Source organism: Polistes canadensis, unplaced genomic scaffold, assembly GCF_001313835.1.
Source record: "Polistes canadensis isolate GaletaPanama2010 unplaced genomic scaffold, ASM131383v1 scaffold_158, whole genome shotgun sequence".
Lineage (NCBI taxonomy): Eukaryota > Metazoa > Arthropoda > Insecta > Hymenoptera > Vespidae > Polistes > Polistes canadensis.
Window position 1 is genome coordinate 291,946 of NW_014569705.1, and position 20,648 is coordinate 312,593.

The 20,648-nt window shown below is 28.6% G+C and overlaps 6 protein-coding genes across 11 annotated transcripts; 3 read left to right on the top strand and 3 right to left on the bottom strand.

Moving 5' to 3' along the window:
* Nucleotides 1–15: 15 nt before the first annotated feature.
* LOC106788982 (putative uncharacterized protein DDB_G0277255) lies at nucleotides 16–2,137 on the top strand. The gene is made up of 2 exons (XM_014752751.1): nucleotides 16–386; nucleotides 677–2,137. Exons 1-2 carry the CDS (start codon nucleotides 282–284, stop codon nucleotides 2,012–2,014), a joined length of 1,443 nt encoding a protein of 480 aa, XP_014608237.1. The 5' UTR covers nucleotides 16–281; the 3' UTR covers nucleotides 2,015–2,137.
* A 334-nt stretch (nucleotides 2,138–2,471) lies between these two features.
* On the top strand, nucleotides 2,472–6,802 carry LOC106788970 (phosphoglucomutase-2). The gene is made up of 9 exons (XM_014752734.1): nucleotides 2,472–2,988; nucleotides 3,066–3,322; nucleotides 3,412–3,874; nucleotides 3,953–4,140; nucleotides 4,211–4,388; nucleotides 4,488–4,711; nucleotides 4,797–4,902; nucleotides 5,993–6,219; nucleotides 6,300–6,802. The coding sequence occupies exons 1-9, from the start codon at nucleotides 2,911–2,913 to the stop codon at nucleotides 6,400–6,402; spliced, it is 1,824 nt and encodes a 607-aa protein (XP_014608220.1). The 5' UTR covers nucleotides 2,472–2,910; the 3' UTR covers nucleotides 6,403–6,802.
* Nucleotides 6,803–7,313: 511 nt separating this feature from the next.
* LOC106788971 (elongation factor 1-beta') lies at nucleotides 7,314–8,820 on the bottom strand. The gene is made up of 3 exons (XM_014752735.1): nucleotides 8,612–8,820; nucleotides 7,627–8,054; nucleotides 7,314–7,520 (listed from the first exon to the last, which is right to left on the bottom strand). Exons 1-3 carry the CDS (start codon nucleotides 8,689–8,691, stop codon nucleotides 7,366–7,368), a joined length of 663 nt encoding a protein of 220 aa, XP_014608221.1. The 5' UTR covers nucleotides 8,692–8,820; the 3' UTR covers nucleotides 7,314–7,365.
* Nucleotides 8,821–10,617: 1,797 nt separating this feature from the next.
* Nucleotides 10,618–14,214, bottom strand: LOC106788962 (protein SPT2 homolog). Its single transcript, XM_014752723.1, has 6 exons — nucleotides 13,778–14,214; nucleotides 13,542–13,688; nucleotides 13,281–13,410; nucleotides 12,359–12,516; nucleotides 11,334–12,267; nucleotides 10,618–11,256 (listed from the first exon to the last, which is right to left on the bottom strand). Exons 1-6 carry the CDS (start codon nucleotides 13,829–13,831, stop codon nucleotides 10,949–10,951), a joined length of 1,731 nt encoding a protein of 576 aa, XP_014608209.1. The 5' UTR covers nucleotides 13,832–14,214; the 3' UTR covers nucleotides 10,618–10,948.
* Nucleotides 14,215–14,703: 489 nt separating this feature from the next.
* LOC106788965 lies at nucleotides 14,704–17,053 on the top strand. Of its 2 annotated transcripts, none has more exons than XR_001381952.1 (2): nucleotides 14,704–15,242; nucleotides 16,314–16,982. XR_001381952.1 is itself a non-coding variant. In XM_014752729.1 (2 exons), the coding sequence occupies exons 1-2, from the start codon at nucleotides 16,036–16,038 to the stop codon at nucleotides 16,742–16,744; spliced, it is 495 nt and encodes a 164-aa protein (XP_014608215.1). In that variant the 5' UTR covers nucleotides 15,262–16,035; the 3' UTR covers nucleotides 16,745–17,053. The 2 variants fall into 2 exon arrangements, 1 of the variants encoding a protein (XP_014608215.1); XM_014752729.1 differs by lacking the exon at nucleotides 14,704–15,242 and adding an exon at nucleotides 15,262–16,099 and having other exon boundaries at nucleotides 16,314–17,053.
* A 33-nt stretch (nucleotides 17,054–17,086) lies between these two features.
* On the bottom strand, nucleotides 17,087–20,623 carry LOC106788963 (pre-mRNA-splicing factor 38B). Of its 5 annotated transcripts, none has more exons than XM_014752725.1 (7): nucleotides 20,548–20,623; nucleotides 20,111–20,185; nucleotides 19,565–19,851; nucleotides 18,985–19,136; nucleotides 18,053–18,457; nucleotides 17,560–17,823; nucleotides 17,087–17,488 (listed from the first exon to the last, which is right to left on the bottom strand). In XM_014752725.1, exons 2-7 carry the CDS (start codon nucleotides 20,133–20,135, stop codon nucleotides 17,422–17,424), a joined length of 1,200 nt encoding a protein of 399 aa, XP_014608211.1. In that variant the 5' UTR covers nucleotides 20,136–20,185; nucleotides 20,548–20,623; the 3' UTR covers nucleotides 17,087–17,421. The 5 variants fall into 5 exon arrangements, with proteins under 5 accessions (XP_014608211.1, XP_014608213.1, XP_014608212.1 ...); XM_014752727.1 differs by having other exon boundaries at nucleotides 19,565–19,848; nucleotides 20,548–20,616; XM_014752726.1 differs by lacking the exon at nucleotides 20,548–20,623 and having other exon boundaries at nucleotides 19,565–19,848; nucleotides 20,111–20,377.
* Between the last annotated feature and the right edge of the window lie 25 nt (nucleotides 20,624–20,648).

The window sequence follows — 20,648 nt, forward strand, 5'->3', positions numbered from 1 at the left end:
CCTTTTCTTATTTTCACCAAATGCTTACTACAAAAATAATATAATATAATAACGAAACTCAACGTTGTTTTTTTCTTTCTTTCTTTCTGACAAAAATATGTTAGTGATATAGCATATACTTATACACATTTATCCCTCTTCGTAATTTTCATTCATAATAATACCAACCTAACACCAGTACTAACCTATCCTCAGATGTTAACTTAATGTTTATTCCGTAGTACGTTAGGCTGTAAAACATGTGTTCTATCGGATTTGTTTATTTTTATTGATATTGCAAGATGCCGAATTATTGTCCATTATGTGAAAAAAAAGGAATTAGTAACAAAATAAAACTTTTCCAAATTAATTTTGACGAGATTGTATTAGCATGCGAAACAGAAGAGGTATATTGTTTTCTACTAAGGTTAAAATATATATACCTTAAATTTGAATGTATTATATTAGATTGAGTACAAATTTCGTTCATATTTCTTCACAAGAATATGAAGTTTTGTTATTTTAATATTCAATTTACCTTATTAATGATATATGTGCTACTTTATAGCTTAAAAAAACGAGCCAGCGTTGATGCGAATAAACTTTTTTCTCAACTTAATACAAAAAGCTTGAGATCACATAATGTATACATATATAAAGGATTTTATAGTATTTTAAAAGTTTATTATATTTTCAGTGCACGTGGCCATTTGGTTATGAAGACTTCAAATACTTTCCTCGAAAAGTTGGAGAAATGTGGTCATACTATTGGAATAATTATGATATACAAATGGAGAATAATGTTGTTCCAGCACCTCTGGAATTATCCTTGTATTCTCCACCAGAAACTCCTTTTATCGATACTTTAAAAGATTTAACAGACTTACTCTCTCCTGACAGTACAATTTCTACCGGTACTATAAACAGTAACATCTGTCCTACTAAAATATCAATTCCTTGTGTCTCAGATCATGATGATTACTGTTTAAAGAACGCTACATCCAAAAATATTGATGATAAATCTGAAAATTGGAATATACATAGACAAAATCCTGAGATAGGCGAAACTATTCATGAAGATGATCAAAAACAATTCTGTTATAAAAATATAGTCGATGTAATTAACGAAGAAGCTAAAAATTCTGATATAATGAATATTAATTTTAATTCAGATGTTATTTGCGAATCTGATACAGAAATTATTTACGATACTGATACAGTGGAAACTTATTTAAGTAATTATAAAAATGGAGAAAAAAGTTTGATAAAAAACAAAGAGGAAAGCTACTATAATATAAATAGTCATATTAATGATCAAAGCCAAACTAATATTGAGTCTTCTAATTCTGTATTAGACTCAGAAACTGAGATAAATACATTTACTAAGAAGAGTACTACACCTTCTAAATTACACGTGACAAGTGTAGAAGTAAATGGATTACCTGTAATTTTCTCATACAAAGTACCTACATTACCGTTTAGTTCTAACACAGTACTTGATACCAGTGCAAATTCTATTACACCACAAAGTGATACCACCTCTCAATCAATAGGCATAAGTTCTCCTGTAACTTCAATTAATACAGTTTCTAAATCGCTTGATAAAAAGAAAGAAAGTATACTTAAAAGTAAAAGACATAAAAAATTTAATTTTAACATTCTTAAAAAGAAACCAAATAATGTAGGTAATGTTATAAATGCAATCAAAAATATTGTTAACAATAAAGATACTGTTGCCAATCGAATTCAAAAACAAAATTCACCAGTTAAAACTTTTAAATCTTCTGTAGACGTCGATAATAATATGGAAGCAAAACTTACCCAAAATAATATTGACAAGAACGTTTATGGAAATATGGAAACAGAATGTGCCAAAAATGATGACAAGAACGTTAATAATTTTGATATAGATGCTGATTTGAACATAGACAGTATATTAAATGAATTTTTAGAAGGTGACAATACTACAAAAGTAAATGAAAATAATAAAATACACAATTACGATGACGATTGGATTCAATCTCTGCTTAATTAGTTTTTACTTTTATGGATTATTAAAATTAATATATAAAGTTGTTATGTTTCTTAATATAAAAAAAAAAATAAGTAAAATAAATATTTTGTAGCCTGTATTAAAAAATAAACGAATTAAATTTTTGTTCGACGAGTTAACTTATTTTTTAAAAGGTATTAAAATAACTACAGTATTATTATGTTTGTAAATATATACGTATAAAAAAAAAAAAAAAGCATGTGAAATAAATATTTTTAAAACTATTTCTAAATTCTTTAATTTATTTAGCAAAATAATGAGTAACTTTTAGGAAAACAGAAAATATTATTTATAAACTAAAATATTTTATGATTATTATAATATAAATATAGAATTACATATATATACACACTATATATTAATTTAATAGTATTATTTATATAAAGATCTTTGATTTGATTAAGGCGGTATACGTATGTACTGTACAGGTGTCATCTTTTTTGAGGTTAATGAGAGTACGATCGTAAACAAAAAAATAAAAAATACGTATACAAATGGTTTGAAGTTTAGCGGGCATAAGATTAAATGTTTCGATAAGATTGATGGAGGTTGCTTAGAAGATAATATTATTGCGATAAACGATTTTTCAATTCTAGTAACATTGTGTGTAATAAAAATCAGTACGAAACAACAATTTAATGCTCTAACTATATTCTTAGTTGTATATTTATAAAAATATATACAAAAAGAAATTGATCCTTAGTGGTAGTATAAATATTAACATTAAATAATTAATTAATTAATAAATTTCTATTCGTGATAAATAAATATTTGCCTCGATAGTATATAAAACATACTTTTTTGTTGTTCTTACTCAACATCGACAAACAAAAAGACTTACAGAATTATTTTTTCAATCAACGAAACAAACATTAATCATGTCCGTTAAAAATTTGATTAATACCGGCAATGCTACATTGGATGAAAAAATCAATGAATGGTTACAATGGAATCAGGTATATATTAATTTAATATTTATATGATTTCACTCGTTACAGTTATTTATAATCATTCATTTTTATGATATATTTAGAATTCGGTAGCTGAAAAAGAAGTTGAGAGTTTTATTAAAAATGTCGATATCCAAGTATTGTCTAATCTTTTTCTTAAAAGATTAGAATTTGGTACTGCTGGTCTTCGAGGTCGAATGGGTCCAGGATATAGTCAAATGAATGATCTAGTTATTATACAAACGGGTCAAGGATTAACTAAATATTTACTCGACACTATGCCTAATTTATTACAACAAGGTGTTATAATAGGATATGATGGTCGACATAATAGTAAAAGGTTTATAAATAATGTAATATATAAATGTGTATTTAAACATCTCAAATATTATACATTGTTTAAAAAAATAATCATTTATATTATTTTAGATTCGCAGAATTGACAAGTGCAATTTTTATAGCTAATAATATTAAGGTTTATTTATTTTCTCAAATTTGTCCAACACCATTTATATCTTATGGAGTGTTACACTATAAATGTGCAGCTGGAATAATGATAACTGCATCTCATAATCCAAAGGATGACAATGGTTATAAAGTTTATTGGGATAATGGTGCGCAAATTGTATCACCTCACGACAAAGAAATTCAGAAATATATTTTGAAAAATTTGGAACCATCCGAATCGTCATGGGATGTATCTAGAATATATAAATCTCATTTATACAAAGATCCATTGAACGATATTATGCAATCTTATTTTGAAAATATTAAAGAAAGTGTTCTATATCCTGAAGTTAATAAGAATACTATTTTAAAATTTACTTATACTGCTATGCACGGCGTTGGACACGATTACATGACCGCAGCATTTAATGCTGTAAAACTTAAGGTATTTATAACTATTTAAAACTATAAAGAAAAAACATTAAAAAATATTATTACAATTATCTTCTTTATTATATCACAGCCATTTATAGCCGTCGAAGAACAAAAGTTACCAGACCCAGAATTTCCAACAGTTAAATTTCCAAATCCGGAAGAAGGAAATAGTGCTCTTGATTTAAGTATTAAAACTGCAAATCAATATGCGTCCTCTATTATTCTTGCCAATGATCCTGATGCTGATCGTCTTGCTTGTGCAACAAAAACAAAAAGGTAAAGAAATAACTTAGAAATTAATTTTTTTTAATCTTTGAACAATGGTAAAATACCTTTTTTATTATAGCGGAGAATGGCATATATTTACTGGCAATGAATTGGGCGCTTTATTGGCTTGGTGGATGTTACATATACATAAAGTACAATATCCAGATGCCAACATTGCTAATGTTTATATGCTTTCATCCACAGTTTCAAGTAAAATCTTAGCTTCAATGGCTAAAAAAGAAGGTTTCAACTTCGAGGTTTGTATCTCACAAAAAAATGATTTATATTAGAATTATAATTTAAAAAATCATATTACACAATAGTTTAATAAATTATTTTGTTCTTAATATTTGAAGGAAACTTTAACAGGATTTAAATGGATGGGTAATAGAACCATAGAATTAATAAAAAATGGTAAAGATGTTTTATTTGCATTCGAAGAAGCTATTGGTTTTATGTGTGGTTCTGTTGTACCGGATAAAGATGGTATTAGTGCTGGTGCATACATAGCTCAAATGGCAACTTATTTAGAAACTATAGGCCTTTCTCTCTATGATAAATTGGAAGAAATATATAACACGTACGATATTCTTTTTATCACAAATAATTATTTGGAAATATAAAAAAAAATATAAAACAAAAATTAATTACATTTATTTAAGCAGATATGGACGGCATATCTCAGAAAATTCTTATTGGATTTGTCACGATTCAGATACAATTAAAGCAATATTTGAACGTTTGAGAAATTATAATGGAAATGAAAATATGGTAAGTATATTTGGATTATACACTATGGGAAAGAAAAAAAAATTCCTACTTTCATTTCATATTCATTATTATGTATATTTAAAATCGTATTATACTTTATATGGTTATTTTCCTATTTGCTTAGTCATTCATTCAGCACTCATACATGCAGGAAGGTTCATAGTAGAATGTATTTAACATTATATGGCTACAAGGTCAACAAGCTATGCATACAGGAATGCATGTTGTAGTAGAAAATGACTAATATGCACACACTCGTTTTACAATTACTTAGGCTTGTGTATGTGCTTAGTAATTATAGTTCCACCAATTTGGCTTGTGTAGTTATGTTAAATGTAGTGAAACAATTCTGATAGTTAATATGTTATGAAGGCGTTATTATTAAAATATTATTGTATACATAAATCCTTTTTTTACGTAGATTTTGAAAAATATAGAGAAAAGATATATGTATATATATGTATATATAATAGTAGAAACAATTTAAAAGGATTATCATAACGATGTTTATTATACAGTTTAGTTTTTTGTTTCTTACGTAGATAAAATCTTATGTAATTGTTTAAAAACAAATAAGTACACGTATAGATATTTTATTTTCTTAAAGAAATGAATCATTTTATATACTATATTTCTTTGTATAATTATTTTTTACTGTCATGTTACTCTTAAATACTTACATTATTATAAATAATGAACTTTATTAATTACATAATAAATAAGCGATTAATTTGTGTACATTTGCGTAAATTAATTAACGCATATTAAAACAATACCTTATTTTCATAAGTACATTACTACACAGCCTAATAAAAATGTCACAAAAAGTTATGTGGGTAGATAAATTGGTGGAAATATTTTTTGTATTGTTGACACTTTTGCCTTTCTTCTTTTTTGCTATGCTTACTGCACCACTTTTACAATCTCTTTATTGTCTCACACCATTTTTGAAGGAATTATAGGTATAAAAGCGAATCATAAGTGAGTAAAATAAAATTTTCTTGTGAAATCACTTATGCATAAAAAAAAGTATTCATATATAATTGAATATATTTTATTTTTACATAAAAATCTTTCTTTATATTTTCAGTATCCAACCAGCATTCTCGATGGAAAATATTTAATAGTTGGTGTTCGTGATTTAACAACGGGTTATGATAATACTAAACCGGGGAATAAAGCTATTTTACCTACCTCTAAATCCAGTCAAATGATTACATTTACATTCGACAATGGTTTAGTTACTACCTTAAGAACTAGCGGTACAGAGCCTAAAATTAAATATTACTGCGAATTATGCGCATCTCTGGAAGAACAGTAAGTATTTTTTATTAACTACAATAACTTCAAAAATCACTTTATTTAAATGTAAACGTATATTTGATTTTTTCTCTTAGAGATGTAAACAAATTAAAATACATACTTAACGAGATGGTCTCTGCTATCGTAGCGGAGTTTCTTCAACCTGAATTTAATGCTCTTATACCACGTGATACGTAGATCAAAGTAAAAATTATCATAAAAAAATGAATTATATGATAATAATAAGAAAAACAAAATGAAGACAACGTATTGGATACCTAAAGAAAAAGTAAACTACTGTTTATCATTATTATCTTACAAAAATGAAGTTCTTACAAAGGTAAAAATATTGTTCTTGAAAATTTTGTTAAGTAGTTTTAAAGTACAAGTGATATTGTAGTTCATTGATAATATTTTCAATATAAAATAAGGCTTTTATAAAAAAGAGAGTTCTTCCAAAGAAATATGTATCTATATAAACTCTTATAAATCTTATAATTTTTTTTTTTTTAAATATGGGGATAGTATAAACTTAATTATAGAATGGAGCTGTATTTCTGACCAAAGTTCAATAATAAATGTAATTAAAAGCTGAACCTTTAAAGGTACATTGTTATTATCTGTATCAAGACTTCTCAAAGTCCTCAAGTGAGTTTAGGAAAATAAAATAGGAGAGTGTAGAGCCATACCCAAAGTGGCGAAAATATTTGTTTAGGTAAAGGGAGTCATTTTGAAGGTTGGGAGATAGGTATAAAATGATTGTAGTAAGACCTACACATTGTACAAATTCAGCAGAATACGATTATCCAACATTTGAAATATACAGTCTAAAACGTGTAAGGACTACTAGTGTAAAGAGCTCTCATATGCTGTTAATGGGGCTGCATCTGCAGGATGGAATGTCACTGTTAATTACAACTTTACTATGAAAGGTGCATTTGTTCCATTGATTGGAAAATATATGCCTTCATTACGTAAAGTTGAGCATAAAAATACTATAATCCTGCTGGCATTCATGGTAATATTATAACAACATGGACGAATGTTGCGACTTTATATACAAATACTTCACACTAGATGGGATATATTGAATAACAAATATATGCACATATATATACAAACAATATTTATTAACTCATTATTAAAATTACTGAGAAGCTTTTAAATTTTATTGAAGGATGCAATGTCCACAGATTGCACTAACTCCTCAAAGTCCTGAATTTGTTCCACCAATAAATCAACGGAAACTTTTTCATCCTCTATTACACACATTATTTGTAATTTTTGTATGCCGTACCCGACTGCTACAAGTTTAGCTAAAAATATATAAGAAATTATAATTTATACACATACACTCTTAGTACATACATATGGATAAAAATATGATTTTTATTATTAAGAAAGAAAAAATGAAGAACTTACAAGCACCCCAAACAAGACCATCCATCTTGATCGACCTAACAGCTTCTTCCATTTTTTTCATATCTGTTTCGTCTCCCCACGGTTTAACTTCAAGTACAATACTAGATTTAGCAATGATAGCGGGTTTCTTAGATTTCTTTTCGGCATAAGCCTTTAATCTTTCTTCCCTGATCTTAGCTGCTTCTGTACTCTCCTCTTCATCCGAAGCAAACAAGTCAATGTCATCATCTGCAGCATCAGCTGAAGGAGTAGTAGCTTGTGAAGATTGACTATTGGCTAATATAACAGGAGCCTTTTTCTCTCCTGGTAGTGTTGTAAAGTCATATGACTTCATATGGGTGTACCATCTTAGTACATGGGGGTTGGAAGAATTGGGTTCTTTTTCCAAAGCCTCGAGGACAGCAACATCGGCTTGAGATGGTTGCCATCTAACATTTTAATCAAATAAATCAATTCCACGCAATCATTTTTTATAACAATAGTTATTTGATATTAGCAATAAATTTTGCTTAGGTAGGTTGCATTTTTATTTCGAGAAATACAATGAATCTAAAAATAGGCATAAATGATCATTTCAACGAAGGATTCTTAAAAAGTATGATATAATAATAAAAATACATATTAGAACATTTACATATACCGGCACATATGTGCTGGATACATGTACATCTGGAATCAAGATAATTATGTTGACTAGTAAAAAATTCACGTCAACCTCTTAGTGTCATAATAATCATATAATTCTTCCAATAAGGATTATTTCCCAATCGATAACGACAAAGGAAATAATCGTATCATTAACGTTCGATCATTAATAAAATTAATTTCAAGAACGATCCTATCGTGTGTTGTTCATCGAAGGTTGTACTATGATAAGAGAAGGAAGGAAAGAAGGATAGGTGTCTTTAAAATGCCGACAAGAGTAAAAGCACGTGTACCGGAACACGGGATTAAATTTTCTTACTATGGATGAATTACAACTCACCCTTCGATGTAACTACGATCGGCAAGATAAGCATTTAAATCTTTAACACCCTTGTCAGTCTTCAAGTCACCGATGGCCATGGCGGAAGAGTATTTTATGTATAAATATTTCCACAGATTCAATCCTACCAAAATCCCCTTTCTCTACTTGCCGGAAGAGAGAGCTGCATGCGGCCATCAAATCTTGCACTCCTATACGGGATTAACGATGTGACGTTGTTCCGGTTTATATTAAACCCGCGAACAACCAAATGTTCTTCAACTTGCATAACCATTTACATTGAAATTATTTTAATAAGAGACTCTTTTCCAATCGCGTATATACGTCTCAATGAACGAATTATTTTTACTCTTCTCATTGGATGATTTTGTCAATGTAAAATTAACCATTCAATGTCCACGTGACTTATTCCTATTTCACGTAAATACGTAGTAGTTTGTAGCAGAGATTATCAAGCTCTTACAATTTTACGACTCTCTTTATCCGGATAAATATTTTCATAAACTTATAGAAATACTATACGCATAGTATTGTCAAATTAATTATTCAATTAATTTTTGTTAATTGCGCGTCCAGGAATTTTTAGTTTTTCTCAAATTTTTATACCAGTTTTATAGTATTTTCATTCATTTTATCTTTTTCTTCTTCTTTTTATTATTATTAGAAAGAGAATGTATTTTGTTTTTGATAATAGTATTTTATATATGTAAGTTTATGTGAATAATTATTATTAAGGAATGATAAAATAACTTAGCATTTTTAATACAATTTGATTTTTTATTTGGATAAGGAATAAGTTTTTATCATATTTAATATATTTACACAGCATATATATAAATATATATATATATATATATATATTTATATTATATATGTATATATATATATACGTATGTATATATTTATACGTTATTGTACATAATCACACTTAAATATTTAAGAAATATAAATATTGGCAGTTTTGATAAATTATTTATTTATACATTACGCATCTCGTATATTTTATGTATAAAAGTTGAATAATATACTATAATAATAAACAAAAGAAATGATTAGATTGCTTATAACACGTTGACTCCTACACAAGTATGAGTTGCTTTGCTGTAAAGAAACAGTACAATCAATGAATTTTTGATCGTTAAGACAAAATATAAAACACTATGGTAGAGCTTGTTATGGACAACTCCCATTTGCTTACGCAGTAACGTGTTAATTAATAAATGGTATTTGTATCACATATAAAGTTTTCATACATTCAATTTCTATTCATTCAGATCGTATTAAATATGTTGCAACAATTTTCTGAACAATTTCATAACTAATAATAAATCGACATCGCTGGAGCACATTAGGAATATAATACATTATAGTATTTGATGCAATATTATATCAGGAATAAAATAAAGCAATATCATTATTTTTAAATTTATTAACTAGGATTTATACAACTGTTGAGAAAATAAAAGTACACTCTTGCATTTATACTTGACAAAAAAGATATATATATATATACGTATAAGTGCAAGAAAGAGTAAATGCAATAAAAAAATATATTAATAATATTTTTAAAATCAATAAAATTTTAAATAATTAACGCATATATGTGACATTAAAATAGTTTAATACTTTAATTTTATCAAAAGTTGTAATAAATGGAATAACTTGCCTTTCTTAATATTAGTTTGCTTGGAAAGTTCGTTCTAATTTTTAAAGAAAATTTATGAAAAACTCGTATAATAATTTATATATAAAATATATATATATTAAATAATATATTTCGAATTATGTTTAAAAATATATGTAACGAAAACATACTTGTAAATCGAATTTTAAATTTTATAAAACGAACTTTCATTTGGGTAATCTAATATTTCAGAAAAGTTTTTCTTAAAATAATGATACTATGAACAAATATTGCAAATGGTCTCCCAATTTAGCTTCCAAAAAAACCATTCTTATATGCAGTCAATAAAATTACAATAGCAAAGTTATAATAGTGATAAATACAATTTTGTTTTTATAATACAAAAAGAAATAGTTCAGCTAATTAACCCTTTCGCTATGAAGAATATATATATACGTACTCAAATAATTACAGCTTGCTTAAGAAAACTGTACAATAATAAAAATAAATGTAATGTTTGATACCAATGAATATAATTTGTTTAGGAATACATTGTATTATTTGTAAAAACTTCATGTTTACTGTCAAAAATGTGCTTTATGAGCAACATATTCTATTCACAGAGTTCATAACACTTCATTAATTATTTAAGCATAGCACAGCGAAAGGGTTAAGTTTGTACTCATCCGACATTGTCAGAAATATACAGCTTACTACTTTTTCATTTTCTTTTTCAAAAGAGCTTTTCGTTTTTTTTCTAACGCTTCCATACGAATATCTTCTAAATCTTCCATAATACCTATTTTCGTAGATACAAGTTCTTCTTTAAGTTGCTGCGCAAAATTACTTTCCATTGCTGCCATATCATCATCATCATCATCCACATATCTATATTTGCTTCTATCGTAACCAAATATTTCGCTAATATATTTACTATAATCTTGACCTTCTTCTTCTGGACCATCATCGATAAAATCATCTAATTCAGAATCATATTCTTCATCATCATCATATATGCGACCTAAATAAAAAATATATATTAGTCCATATTTTATAAGTCGATAATACTGAAAACAAAAATATTTGTCATATACTTACGACTGTTAGAAAAGCCTGGTTTCTTAACAACTTTTCCACCTGGAACTTTGTTTTTAAGTGGTTTAACATCCGATGGAGGAAATTGTTTCGGTTTTCCATTTAACATACACGCTTGTTTCGATTTATTATCTTTGGATAAAGCTTGTTTGTCTATACTTTTTGTCGATGATAAAATTTTGTTAGAATTCTTGACAGACGATTTGGATTCTTCCTGTTTTATTTTACTTTGCGCTAATTGCATCTTTTCCTTTTCTATCGCTTTACGCATTTCTTCCAACTTACGTTTTTCTGCTTCTAATTTTTTACGTTCTTCTAATAACTCATCTTTCATAGAATTTTTCGTTACATTAGCGGTAGGTTTGCTAATAAGATTACTTTTTTCGCTTAAAATGTTATTAGATTTAGTCGGAATTTTTTTATTTTGCACCGTTGCACTAGAAGACAAATTTTTATTCTGCAGAGAAGAAGAATCTACAGAACTTTTGTCGTTCGGTTTTGTAATTTTAGACGTAAGCGATTTATTTGATTTATTAACTTCAGACATGGTAACGTTAGTTTTTTTCGTTACATCTATTCCTCTAGCTAATTGTTCTTTTCTTTCTCTCCATTCTTTTTCTTTCATATATTCCTTCATTTGTTTCTTAGTCATCAATCTCTCTTCTTCAACTTTTGGTTTGACTTCGATCATCACTGGTTCGTGTTGTTTTTTTTCTGCAAGTTTTAAAAGTTCTCCAAAATCCATTGGAGGTGGTAAAGGTTTCTTCTTGACCTTCACTTTTTCTTCCTTTTCTTCTTTTTCCGGCTTATCCTGTTCCTTAACTTTCTTTTCAGGCACTTTGTCACTCTGATCATCACCTGTCAATGCTCGCTTTCTTCTTCTATGACCAAGAGAATCATCAATTTCTTGTTGTTTTAAAGCTTGCTTTACTCTATCCTGCGATGAAAAATTTTCCATTAATATTATATCTCTATGATATCATAAATTAAAATGAAATAAAAAAAAATTAATCAAGTAAAAATCATACCTTGGTCAATGCAATATCTTTAGCAGTTTTTTTTCCGCTGCTACTAAAAAGAGGTTTCTCAGGAGGCAAATTATTATACTTATTCATTAATTGATTATAAAATGCAGATGCCTCCTGAGAGACGTATCCATAATCATCCTCGTCTGGTTGAGAAGGGCCTATAATTTAAAGTTATTGAATAATATTTTTATAAAATATAAATCCTAAAGGAATAAGAAAACAATTTATGATATATAACAATAAAGTTCCAAATATTAATAGTACACATAGTATAAAAGTAAATAGACAAATTTGTTGATAAAATATATGAAACTAATATACACAGATAAAAAAAATAATTATTTTAATAGGAGATGAGAAAAAGATAATATTTTAAATGAACGCATAAATGCTAAATCGAGTCACCTATTACTGTATAAATGCACAACGATACACCATTTATTATTTTCTATATTTTCTACATCTACAATGCATTCTAATTAAAAACATTTCATAGCTTGTTACAATGATCTAGAAATGAATTGAAATTAATTTTCAAAGCTCTGCGATTTATAATTCGTTGGCTAACCTTAATCAATCCATTTGCATCTTCTGTTGTATTAATCCATGAAACTGTTCCGCGCCCATTCCGGATGAGAAAACAAGGTATCGTATCGCATCTATTAATATAACCTGTGGGCAAAAATACTGCCCAATATTTATTAAAAGAAATTTTTCTTAACAGTAAAAAAAAATCTATGTATATATTTATCATATCGTCATAGACTAATTTATGAATTATCTACTTTTTTAATCTCTTATGTAACATCGACTATTTGTTTTATTTGGAACTTTATTATTATTATTGATTACATTTAGACGTTTTAATTATAGTTTATCTTTACTCGTAATAATAGCAATTTACAAAACAAGATTAACGTACCTGCTATAGTAACAGCTGTATTCTCATTGTCTATTGCATCTGCTAAAACGGACTTGTTTGCAGCCTTACATACTTTCAAATGTTTGTTGATACGACTTTGAGCTTTGTGGTCCCGTAAGGCAAGTAAATTCTACAAAATGAATTATAATAATAAATAATATTTTCTAATAATTAAATAAATGATATTTTCTTTATTATGATATGAATTTATTAGACTGTTAATATTTCTAGGTTGTTACTTGACATAAAGAATCAACTTACATCTCTTTTTTTCTTTTCTTCAAGAATTTTCCTCTTCTCTTCTTCTTCTTTTTTGGCTAAAAATTTTTTGATATTATCCGACAATGTTTTAGATTGTTTATTTTGCTTCTTCAGAGGCGTAAATTTGGTTTGATAACAGGCAACGGTCTGTGAAGAACAAAATAGATAAAAATTGAATATTATTAAGAAATTTATCATGAATTTCTAAATATACAAATGAATGTTTCAGTGCTTACTTGCTTATTAACTTCGTTCTTTTCTGCAACGCTTAACAACGTATCAAAATCCATTGTTAACCTTTCTACGACGTATTTCTAAAAAGTATCTTTTAAATATACAAAATATAAGGCATTCTATTTTATAGACAAAATTACGTTGTCTAATAGTCGGCTGGGCAGAGGAATTTTCTCCACAACCACTATCTTCAGGTGTTTCTATAATCTTCTACAAGATTCTATGGAAATATACTTTCCAATTTACGTTGAAAAACCAAGATGGTGTTGCTCTTTTGCACTGTATATTTTTTTTTTAAGTATACAGATGGTAGAGTGACCACTTTACTTTTTCACGGAAACGACCTTACTCTACCAAGAACGGAAATCGAAATGCGACGTATATTCTTTAAGTCGTTTTCAATTCACAAAACAACGAAGCTCAAGAAGAACGATCGCAGTGTTATAAATGTGTCTACGTATATGCAGTATGAAAGGATGATTTCTATTGCTACTAGAGAGCGCGAACATCAAAGAGAATGTAGCGTGTTCAATTATATTAGGAAATCACTAATTCACTAGGGAAAAATATTATATAAATATTTTATTATAAAACGTATCAACGGTGCGTTCCACTAAGCGCTCACAACGATCACGCTCACGACCACAGTTTTTCCCGTTCCACTTACCTACGAGCGTTACTGTCCTAAATTCAAGTGGAATGGACTATGGTGCGTTTTGAGCGTGGAGGTAATAATACAAATGGCGAGGTAGTGAAAAGAAAGTAAAAGATTAAAGAGGTTAAGATTTAATCTGTAATCCTTCATGTCAGTTTCACGATCGCCATTTTTATTGTTGTCAGTTTCAAAAAAACCGCTAATTTTCTCAACGCTCACTACGACCCACGTTTTCAGATGGGTCGTTGCGGGCTTCGCGTGAGCGTTAGTAATGACGTCATGAGTGACGTTTTCGCCGCGACCACAACGACCGCGGTTGTTATGTGGAACGACTAAAGGAGCATTTTGATCGTTGTGAGCGCTTAGTGGAACGCACCGCAAAAAGGTCTTGTACAAAATATATAACAAACTTAACAAAATCTTAAAGAGTAAAAAGGAAGTAGTGACTAGTTTCACGTCTTTGTTTACTGCTCGTGAGTACGCGTGTGTCTAGCTCGGTGGTTGGAACGGAAGAGAGCGAATAGCAGCGGTTGTTCAAATGCGTGGTGTTTTTTTAGTTCTTTTGTTTCGCCACTAGGGGCGTGACGGTAAGAGTGCCGGAGGCGCCAAGCTTTGGCGTGACGGCCACAAGAACTATTTATTTCATTTGTTCATTTATAAAATCACATGTACTTAAATCTGAACTCCTGAATACCACCGCCGCCCTCATAGAGAATTATCGTACTTGCTATTTCCCCATTTTCAACAACACAAATTCGACAAAAACGCATATCTCGATCGTCCTCCTTGTATATAGCTTCGTTCACAAAACCGTAAGTTAATTCTAAATAAGGGAGTCTATAATATTAAGCCTGTCCATTATCAGCGTTGAAATACTTCGATATAAGCACCATCGACAAAAAGCATATCGATGCAACTGACCAATCATAGAGCACTTAGATAACCAATGGACACCGCTAATGAAAATTAAATTTATTCAAAAATTTGTGAGATTACAAATAATAGATAATTGTTGAATGATTTTAATTGATTTCTCGAATTTATCTCGAAATTGTATTAAATAATTCATACTTTTGATTAATTGACATTCATTCAAACGATATCTTAAGTCTCTCTATCAAGTATAAAATTATAATATTTAAATGATAATACATTTGCTTAAACGTTACATAGCTCTTAACACATATTTTTACTGTAAAATAATATAAATTCGATATTTGAACACAGGTAAATATTGATTGTAATTTTGTCGAGCGATATAAATAAAAACAAACGTACGATTGATTTTTAAGCTGACCGAGATAGTCTATTTTCGAATTCCAACTAGGGAATATCGAAAATTTTTCCTCCTAACAATTAAGCTTAAATAATTTATATTTTCGATTATTTTACATTTATTTGAACAGTTTTATTAATGTACGTGTATCTAGCACGTGAAATAAATTTTTCTGATTTATTTCCAACGGTTGAAAGTACGCATTTTTCAAGTTTATTCTAAAATCTATTTTAACGTTCTTTTTATGTAACGATCTAATTTAATTTTAATTTGTTTTTCTATTTATTGTAAAACGTAATTAGTTATGTCATATACATGATATTCTAACAATGGAGATATTTGGGCTTACTTTGACCGGTTATGGCAATTATTTTACTGAAACATTAAGGAAAGGTAAAATTTGCGGATAGATATGTTTATACTGTCTAATATATCCTAATATATATATTATACTACTTATACTCTACTTATATTATATATATATATATTATACTACTATTATACTACTATTATACTACTTAAATATCCTAAAACTAATCATTCTTATAAATAGATAAATTTTTTCGATGATGCAATTATTATTATATACGTGTATCGAAATTTTCAGATTATCGAGAACCTATTATACTGCCGAATGTTAAAGAAATTCTAGAAGAACGTTTACGTTGTAATAAAAATATAAGTTTTAGCGAGATTTATAATAAACTTGATCCAATCCTTGGCACTGCCGATGGCTTTTCATATGGAAGTAACAAGCGCATGCATTTGCAAAGAAAGAAGGGTTTATGGAAACCAGTTGGACCTACAGATATGTATAGAATACCAATAACAATAGCCCAAGAGATTGGATTTTGGACAGAGGATTCTTTATTATCCCAAGCAAATTGGATAAAGTCGACAATAAATTATGGCAGAAGAAACAGCGACATGACTAAGTATATTGCACACGTCATATCTTTACATGTATGCATAATATGTATTTTACTTTCCAGTACATTTCACAAACTAAGACTCGCCGATTCATTGGTAGCTCTTTAGAGAAATTCATTTGATTGTCAAAACAATCCTTTTCAACTTGCAAAATAATGAAATTAATATTGAAATATCTAATAATATAATTACAAATTTTTTCTTTGATTCAAATCCTACGTAATAAAATAAGGCATAATATAGTTTGTTATATAAGAGATATTTAAAAGAGTTTTGATTAGTGTTTGAGTGAATCGAAAGAATAAATGAATACAATAAATAATAGCTTAAAATTGTTATAAGAAGATTGTAAATCAATTCCTATTCATGGCTGTGAAACTCGGTAAAGACATTATTATTCTTATAATATATATACGATGGAGGGCAATTTAATCTATTAAAATACCATACATTATATAGATGTGCTTCAGAATTTATTTTATAAAAACATGGAAACTACATGTGTTGCACATAGTTGGATCAAATTTAGGATATTATTTTGTTGTTGGAGATGTTGCTCTAAGAATGGCTCGGCTCTAAGTCGTGTTCATTTCCACAGTTATATTAGGATGTTTTTATTTACGCGCACAAACATACACAATGCATGCACACATACACAAGTTGCAGCAAACACACGCATACCTATTCGCTCGTGTTCACGTATCCATACAATCATACATCATACATTATCAAACGTCACATACATAAATTGATATTTTTTTGTAAATATCTTTTATTTGTTAATCTCATCCTTTTCGTTGTCTTTCTTTCTCACAAGCGAGCGCTGCAGTATAATCATATGGTGAACTCCTTCTGTAAGAAGAAAATTATATTTATAGACTATTGATAGATTTATTGATAGATTTTATGAAATGATTATCTACCTGCTTCGGTGTCGATCCTTATCACGATGACGATCTCTACTCCGATCTCTATATGATCTATCTCTACTACGACTTCTGTAATCTCTTAATCGTCGACTTCTATCATGACTACTTGAGTGCCTAAAATGTCCTTCCCTCTCTCTATCTCGTTCACGAGTAGTTCTATCTCTTTCACGTTCTCGAACTCTGTCTCTATCTGCATCTCTTTCTCTTTCTCTTTCTCTTTCTCGTTCTCTATACTTATCCTTACGATCTTCGTCAGACCTGTAACATGATAAATTCGAAGGGAAGTACTGATGCAATACACTAAGCATACTTTTAATTTCATATTCTATTTTTTATCCAATTCGAAACGTTTTGAAAATTAATTGAATTGATTACATTTCTTTTTTTTTTTTTTTTTTTCATATTTCTATAAAAAGGATTTTCATATGATTTGAATTTATTTATTGAAAATTAGTAACGTGATTGTATTCATACCACGTAGACGCACCTGGCTCGCCAGTGGCTTGCTCTTTCTGCCTCTCCCCACTCAGCTTCGTTGTCTGGGATATGACGTGGTTGCTGATTTCTCATTAAATTCCCATTATCTTTTCGACCACTAGTGCTATTACTACTATATTTACCGTGACTATTTAATGTGATAGGTGGTTTTGCATTACGAGCATTAATAGTTTGTTGTGGAAATCTTTCCGCTAGTCTGTGTTCTAATTCCTTTTGTATAGGTACAGGTATTCTTGGAAATAAAGTGGAAAACCATTCCAATTTTGTTAAAAATTGTTTTAAAATATCACCCATTTTCATAACTTGCCCACCACCCGCTTTTACATCTACTTCTTCTTCGTCTTCTAAATAATCACTGTACCAACTGAACAAATCTGCTGGCGGTTGAGTATATCTGTTATAAGATAAATATTTCAATGAAATGATAGACATAAAAGAAAAATAATAATGTAATGAGACGAGTAAATGCAATATTAACTCGATTATCCAAACTAATTCGAACTGCCTTTAATTTGCTGAGGTTATGAATAAGATAAAAGATAACTATTTTAAATAATTAGATATAAAACTTTGAAAATAAATTATTTTCTTAAACAATAAAATTCATCCAAATAAAGAATATCTTTTAACAAGTTTAAATTAACTTGGCTCATACCATTTTTAAGTCCTTAGCTGGAACGTAACTATTAGTCGCACTGTTTTATGATTTCCTTAAATTTAAAAGATCTTCGGTAATGATACCTTTTCATCCTTTTAATAACTATTGATATTTGTATTCAGCATAGTATGTCATAGTTGTATCATAATAGAAGGAATAATTGCGACCTACTAATGATAACAACTCGATTGCAAAAAAACCCATAGACACGCATGCTGGATAATCAAGTTTATATTTCAATTATATCATTGAAAATGATTTACCTGATATACATAAAGCCCAAGGCACGTATATACGGTGAATCCAGATGATTAATTAGACCATTCAACTGCTTTCTTGTTAACCTCAACGTGAACAGTTTAAATAGAAGGCAATAAGCTGTTGAGACGATACCGCCAGCACCCACACCCCGTACCTGAATGAACCGCTAAATTTTCATCCACTATATCAGTTAATCACATTCATACTGTAATATAACATATCAACCAAGAACATGCTATTCTGCAATAGATGATGTATTAAGTGTTCATAGTACAAATTCAATATTTTTAAATATATATGTACATACATACATATATATTTATATGGATATAGAATAATATTTGATATGTCATATTAAAAATCTGTAAGCAATATAACCCGTTTTGAACATCTTTCAATGCAGGTTTTTACTATCAGATTTGGTTTCAATTAATACTCAGATATTTTAAAATATTGATAATATAATAAAGGTAATGCACTTAAAATATAAGACAACCTTATCTTCTTATAGATTTAAACTTAATTCAATACTTATATTAATAACATAAAATAACAACAACGTTTTGAAAAAAACATACTCACGCCTCCACACATGCCAGTTTGGCCTGCCGTTTTCCTGCTTCCTTTTTCCCATGGTTCCAAATGCGATACTTTGTAATAAATTTCATCTATCACTTCGTGATAAGTTTTCAATTCATACAAATTAACTTTAAAATAATGTGAAGATTGTATATTTGTCAATATTAATGGGTTCAGATTCATAGTTCTTTCGTTACCCCATAATGGCAAAACATTGGATTTTTTACCCTCCTTTTGATTCGACCTGCGCTCTTCTTCGCAACCACTGGAATTGTTCCATGGTGACCCTGCTAACAAATATCTTTTTAATCTTACCTTCATTCTACATAATCTAAAAAATATTTAACTCATGAATACACACACACACACACAGGTAAGTTTCATTGACTAGTACAAAATGTGAGGTTAGATGTATAATGCAATTTAAATTTGTTTAAAAACGACTCTAATGTTAATATAACAATATCATATTGTTATATTATTTTAAAGTAATATAATGCACCCTTAATTTATAAATAGTAGTATTGAAAAAATAAAAATATTATTTACCGTCTGTGCCTTCTACTTCTTGCATATTTAGATTGCGAGACTCTCGAAGTCTCCACTTTTGCAATCACTCTTGACCTATGAATTTTGATCTGGATTTAATAAATATGAATGTTTAAAAGAGATTTATAAACAAATAACTTTAGCCCAACAAATAATTAACACAACAGATTTTACTAGAAACTTTTAAGGAAACGTCCAGCATGCTAGAGATATAGAAGAACTAACATTAACGCAAACGCAATTGCAATCGCAAAGAAAAAGGAAAGAAATAATATGGCGCACCCGTATGATCGCGTGTTTCTATCGTTAACTATTTTCATCCTATACTTTAATCACGATTTACAATTGATATTATTTAGAACGAGAGATATCATTATTAAATAGATTTTGTCGTTTGTATTAAATCAAATATTTACTTTAATACTACTACCAATTACCTTTAATTTTTTGTTCTTCTTCCGACATTTTCTCATAACGCGTTTTGTGTTATGTAAATAAGTTGTTAGGAAAGAAATACTCAAAACAGAAATCAAAGATG

Excerpts from the sequence above, each read along its gene's own strand:
- LOC106788982 (XM_014752751.1), top strand. The coding sequence starts at position 282 with ATGCCGAATTATTGTCCATTATGTGAAAAAAAAGGAATTAGTAACAAA. Across the intron at positions 387-676 it reads TAGCATGCGAAACAGAAGAG|TGCACGTGGCCATTTGGTTA; the intron begins GTATATTGTTTT and ends TTATATTTTCAG.
- LOC106788970 (XM_014752734.1), top strand. The coding sequence starts at position 2,911 with ATGTCCGTTAAAAATTTGATTAATACCGGCAATGCTACATTGGATGAA. Across the intron at positions 3,323-3,411 it reads GGTCGACATAATAGTAAAAG|ATTCGCAGAATTGACAAGTG; the intron begins GTTTATAAATAA and ends ATATTATTTTAG. Across the intron at positions 6,220-6,299 it reads TGCGCATCTCTGGAAGAACA|AGATGTAAACAAATTAAAAT; the intron begins GTAAGTATTTTT and ends TTTTTCTCTTAG.
- LOC106788971 (XM_014752735.1), bottom strand. The coding sequence starts at position 8,691 with ATGGCCATCGGTGACTTGAAGACTGACAAGGGTGTTAAAGATTTAAAT. Across the intron at positions 8,055-8,611 it reads GATCGTAGTTACATCGAAGG|ATGGCAACCATCTCAAGCCG; the intron begins GTGAGTTGTAAT and ends TTAAAATGTTAG. Across the intron at positions 7,521-7,626 it reads TGGTCTTGTTTGGGGTGCTT|CTAAACTTGTAGCAGTCGGG; the intron begins GTAAGTTCTTCA and ends ATATATTTTTAG.
- LOC106788962 (XM_014752723.1), bottom strand. The coding sequence starts at position 13,831 with ATGGATTTTGATACGTTGTTAAGCGTTGCAGAAAAGAACGAAGTTAAT. Across the intron at positions 13,411-13,541 it reads AAGAAAAGAAAAAAAGAGAT|AATTTACTTGCCTTACGGGA; the intron begins GTAAGTTGATTC and ends TTCATTTTGTAG. Across the intron at positions 12,268-12,358 it reads AAGATATTGCATTGACCAAG|GATAGAGTAAAGCAAGCTTT; the intron begins GTATGATTTTTA and ends TTTTCATCGCAG.
- LOC106788965 (XM_014752729.1), top strand. The coding sequence starts at position 16,036 with ATGGAGATATTTGGGCTTACTTTGACCGGTTATGGCAATTATTTTACT. Across the intron at positions 16,100-16,313 it reads TACTGAAACATTAAGGAAAG|ATTATCGAGAACCTATTATA; the intron begins GTAAAATTTGCG and ends CGAAATTTTCAG.
- LOC106788963 (XM_014752725.1), bottom strand. The coding sequence starts at position 20,135 with ATGCAAGAAGTAGAAGGCACAGACG. Across the intron at positions 19,137-19,564 it reads AAACTGGCATGTGTGGAGGC|GTACGGGGTGTGGGTGCTGG; the intron begins GTGAGTATGTTT and ends CGGTTCATTCAG. Across the intron at positions 18,458-18,984 it reads TTGGGCTTTATGTATATCAG|ATATACTCAACCGCCAGCAG; the intron begins GTAAATCATTTT and ends ATCTTATAACAG.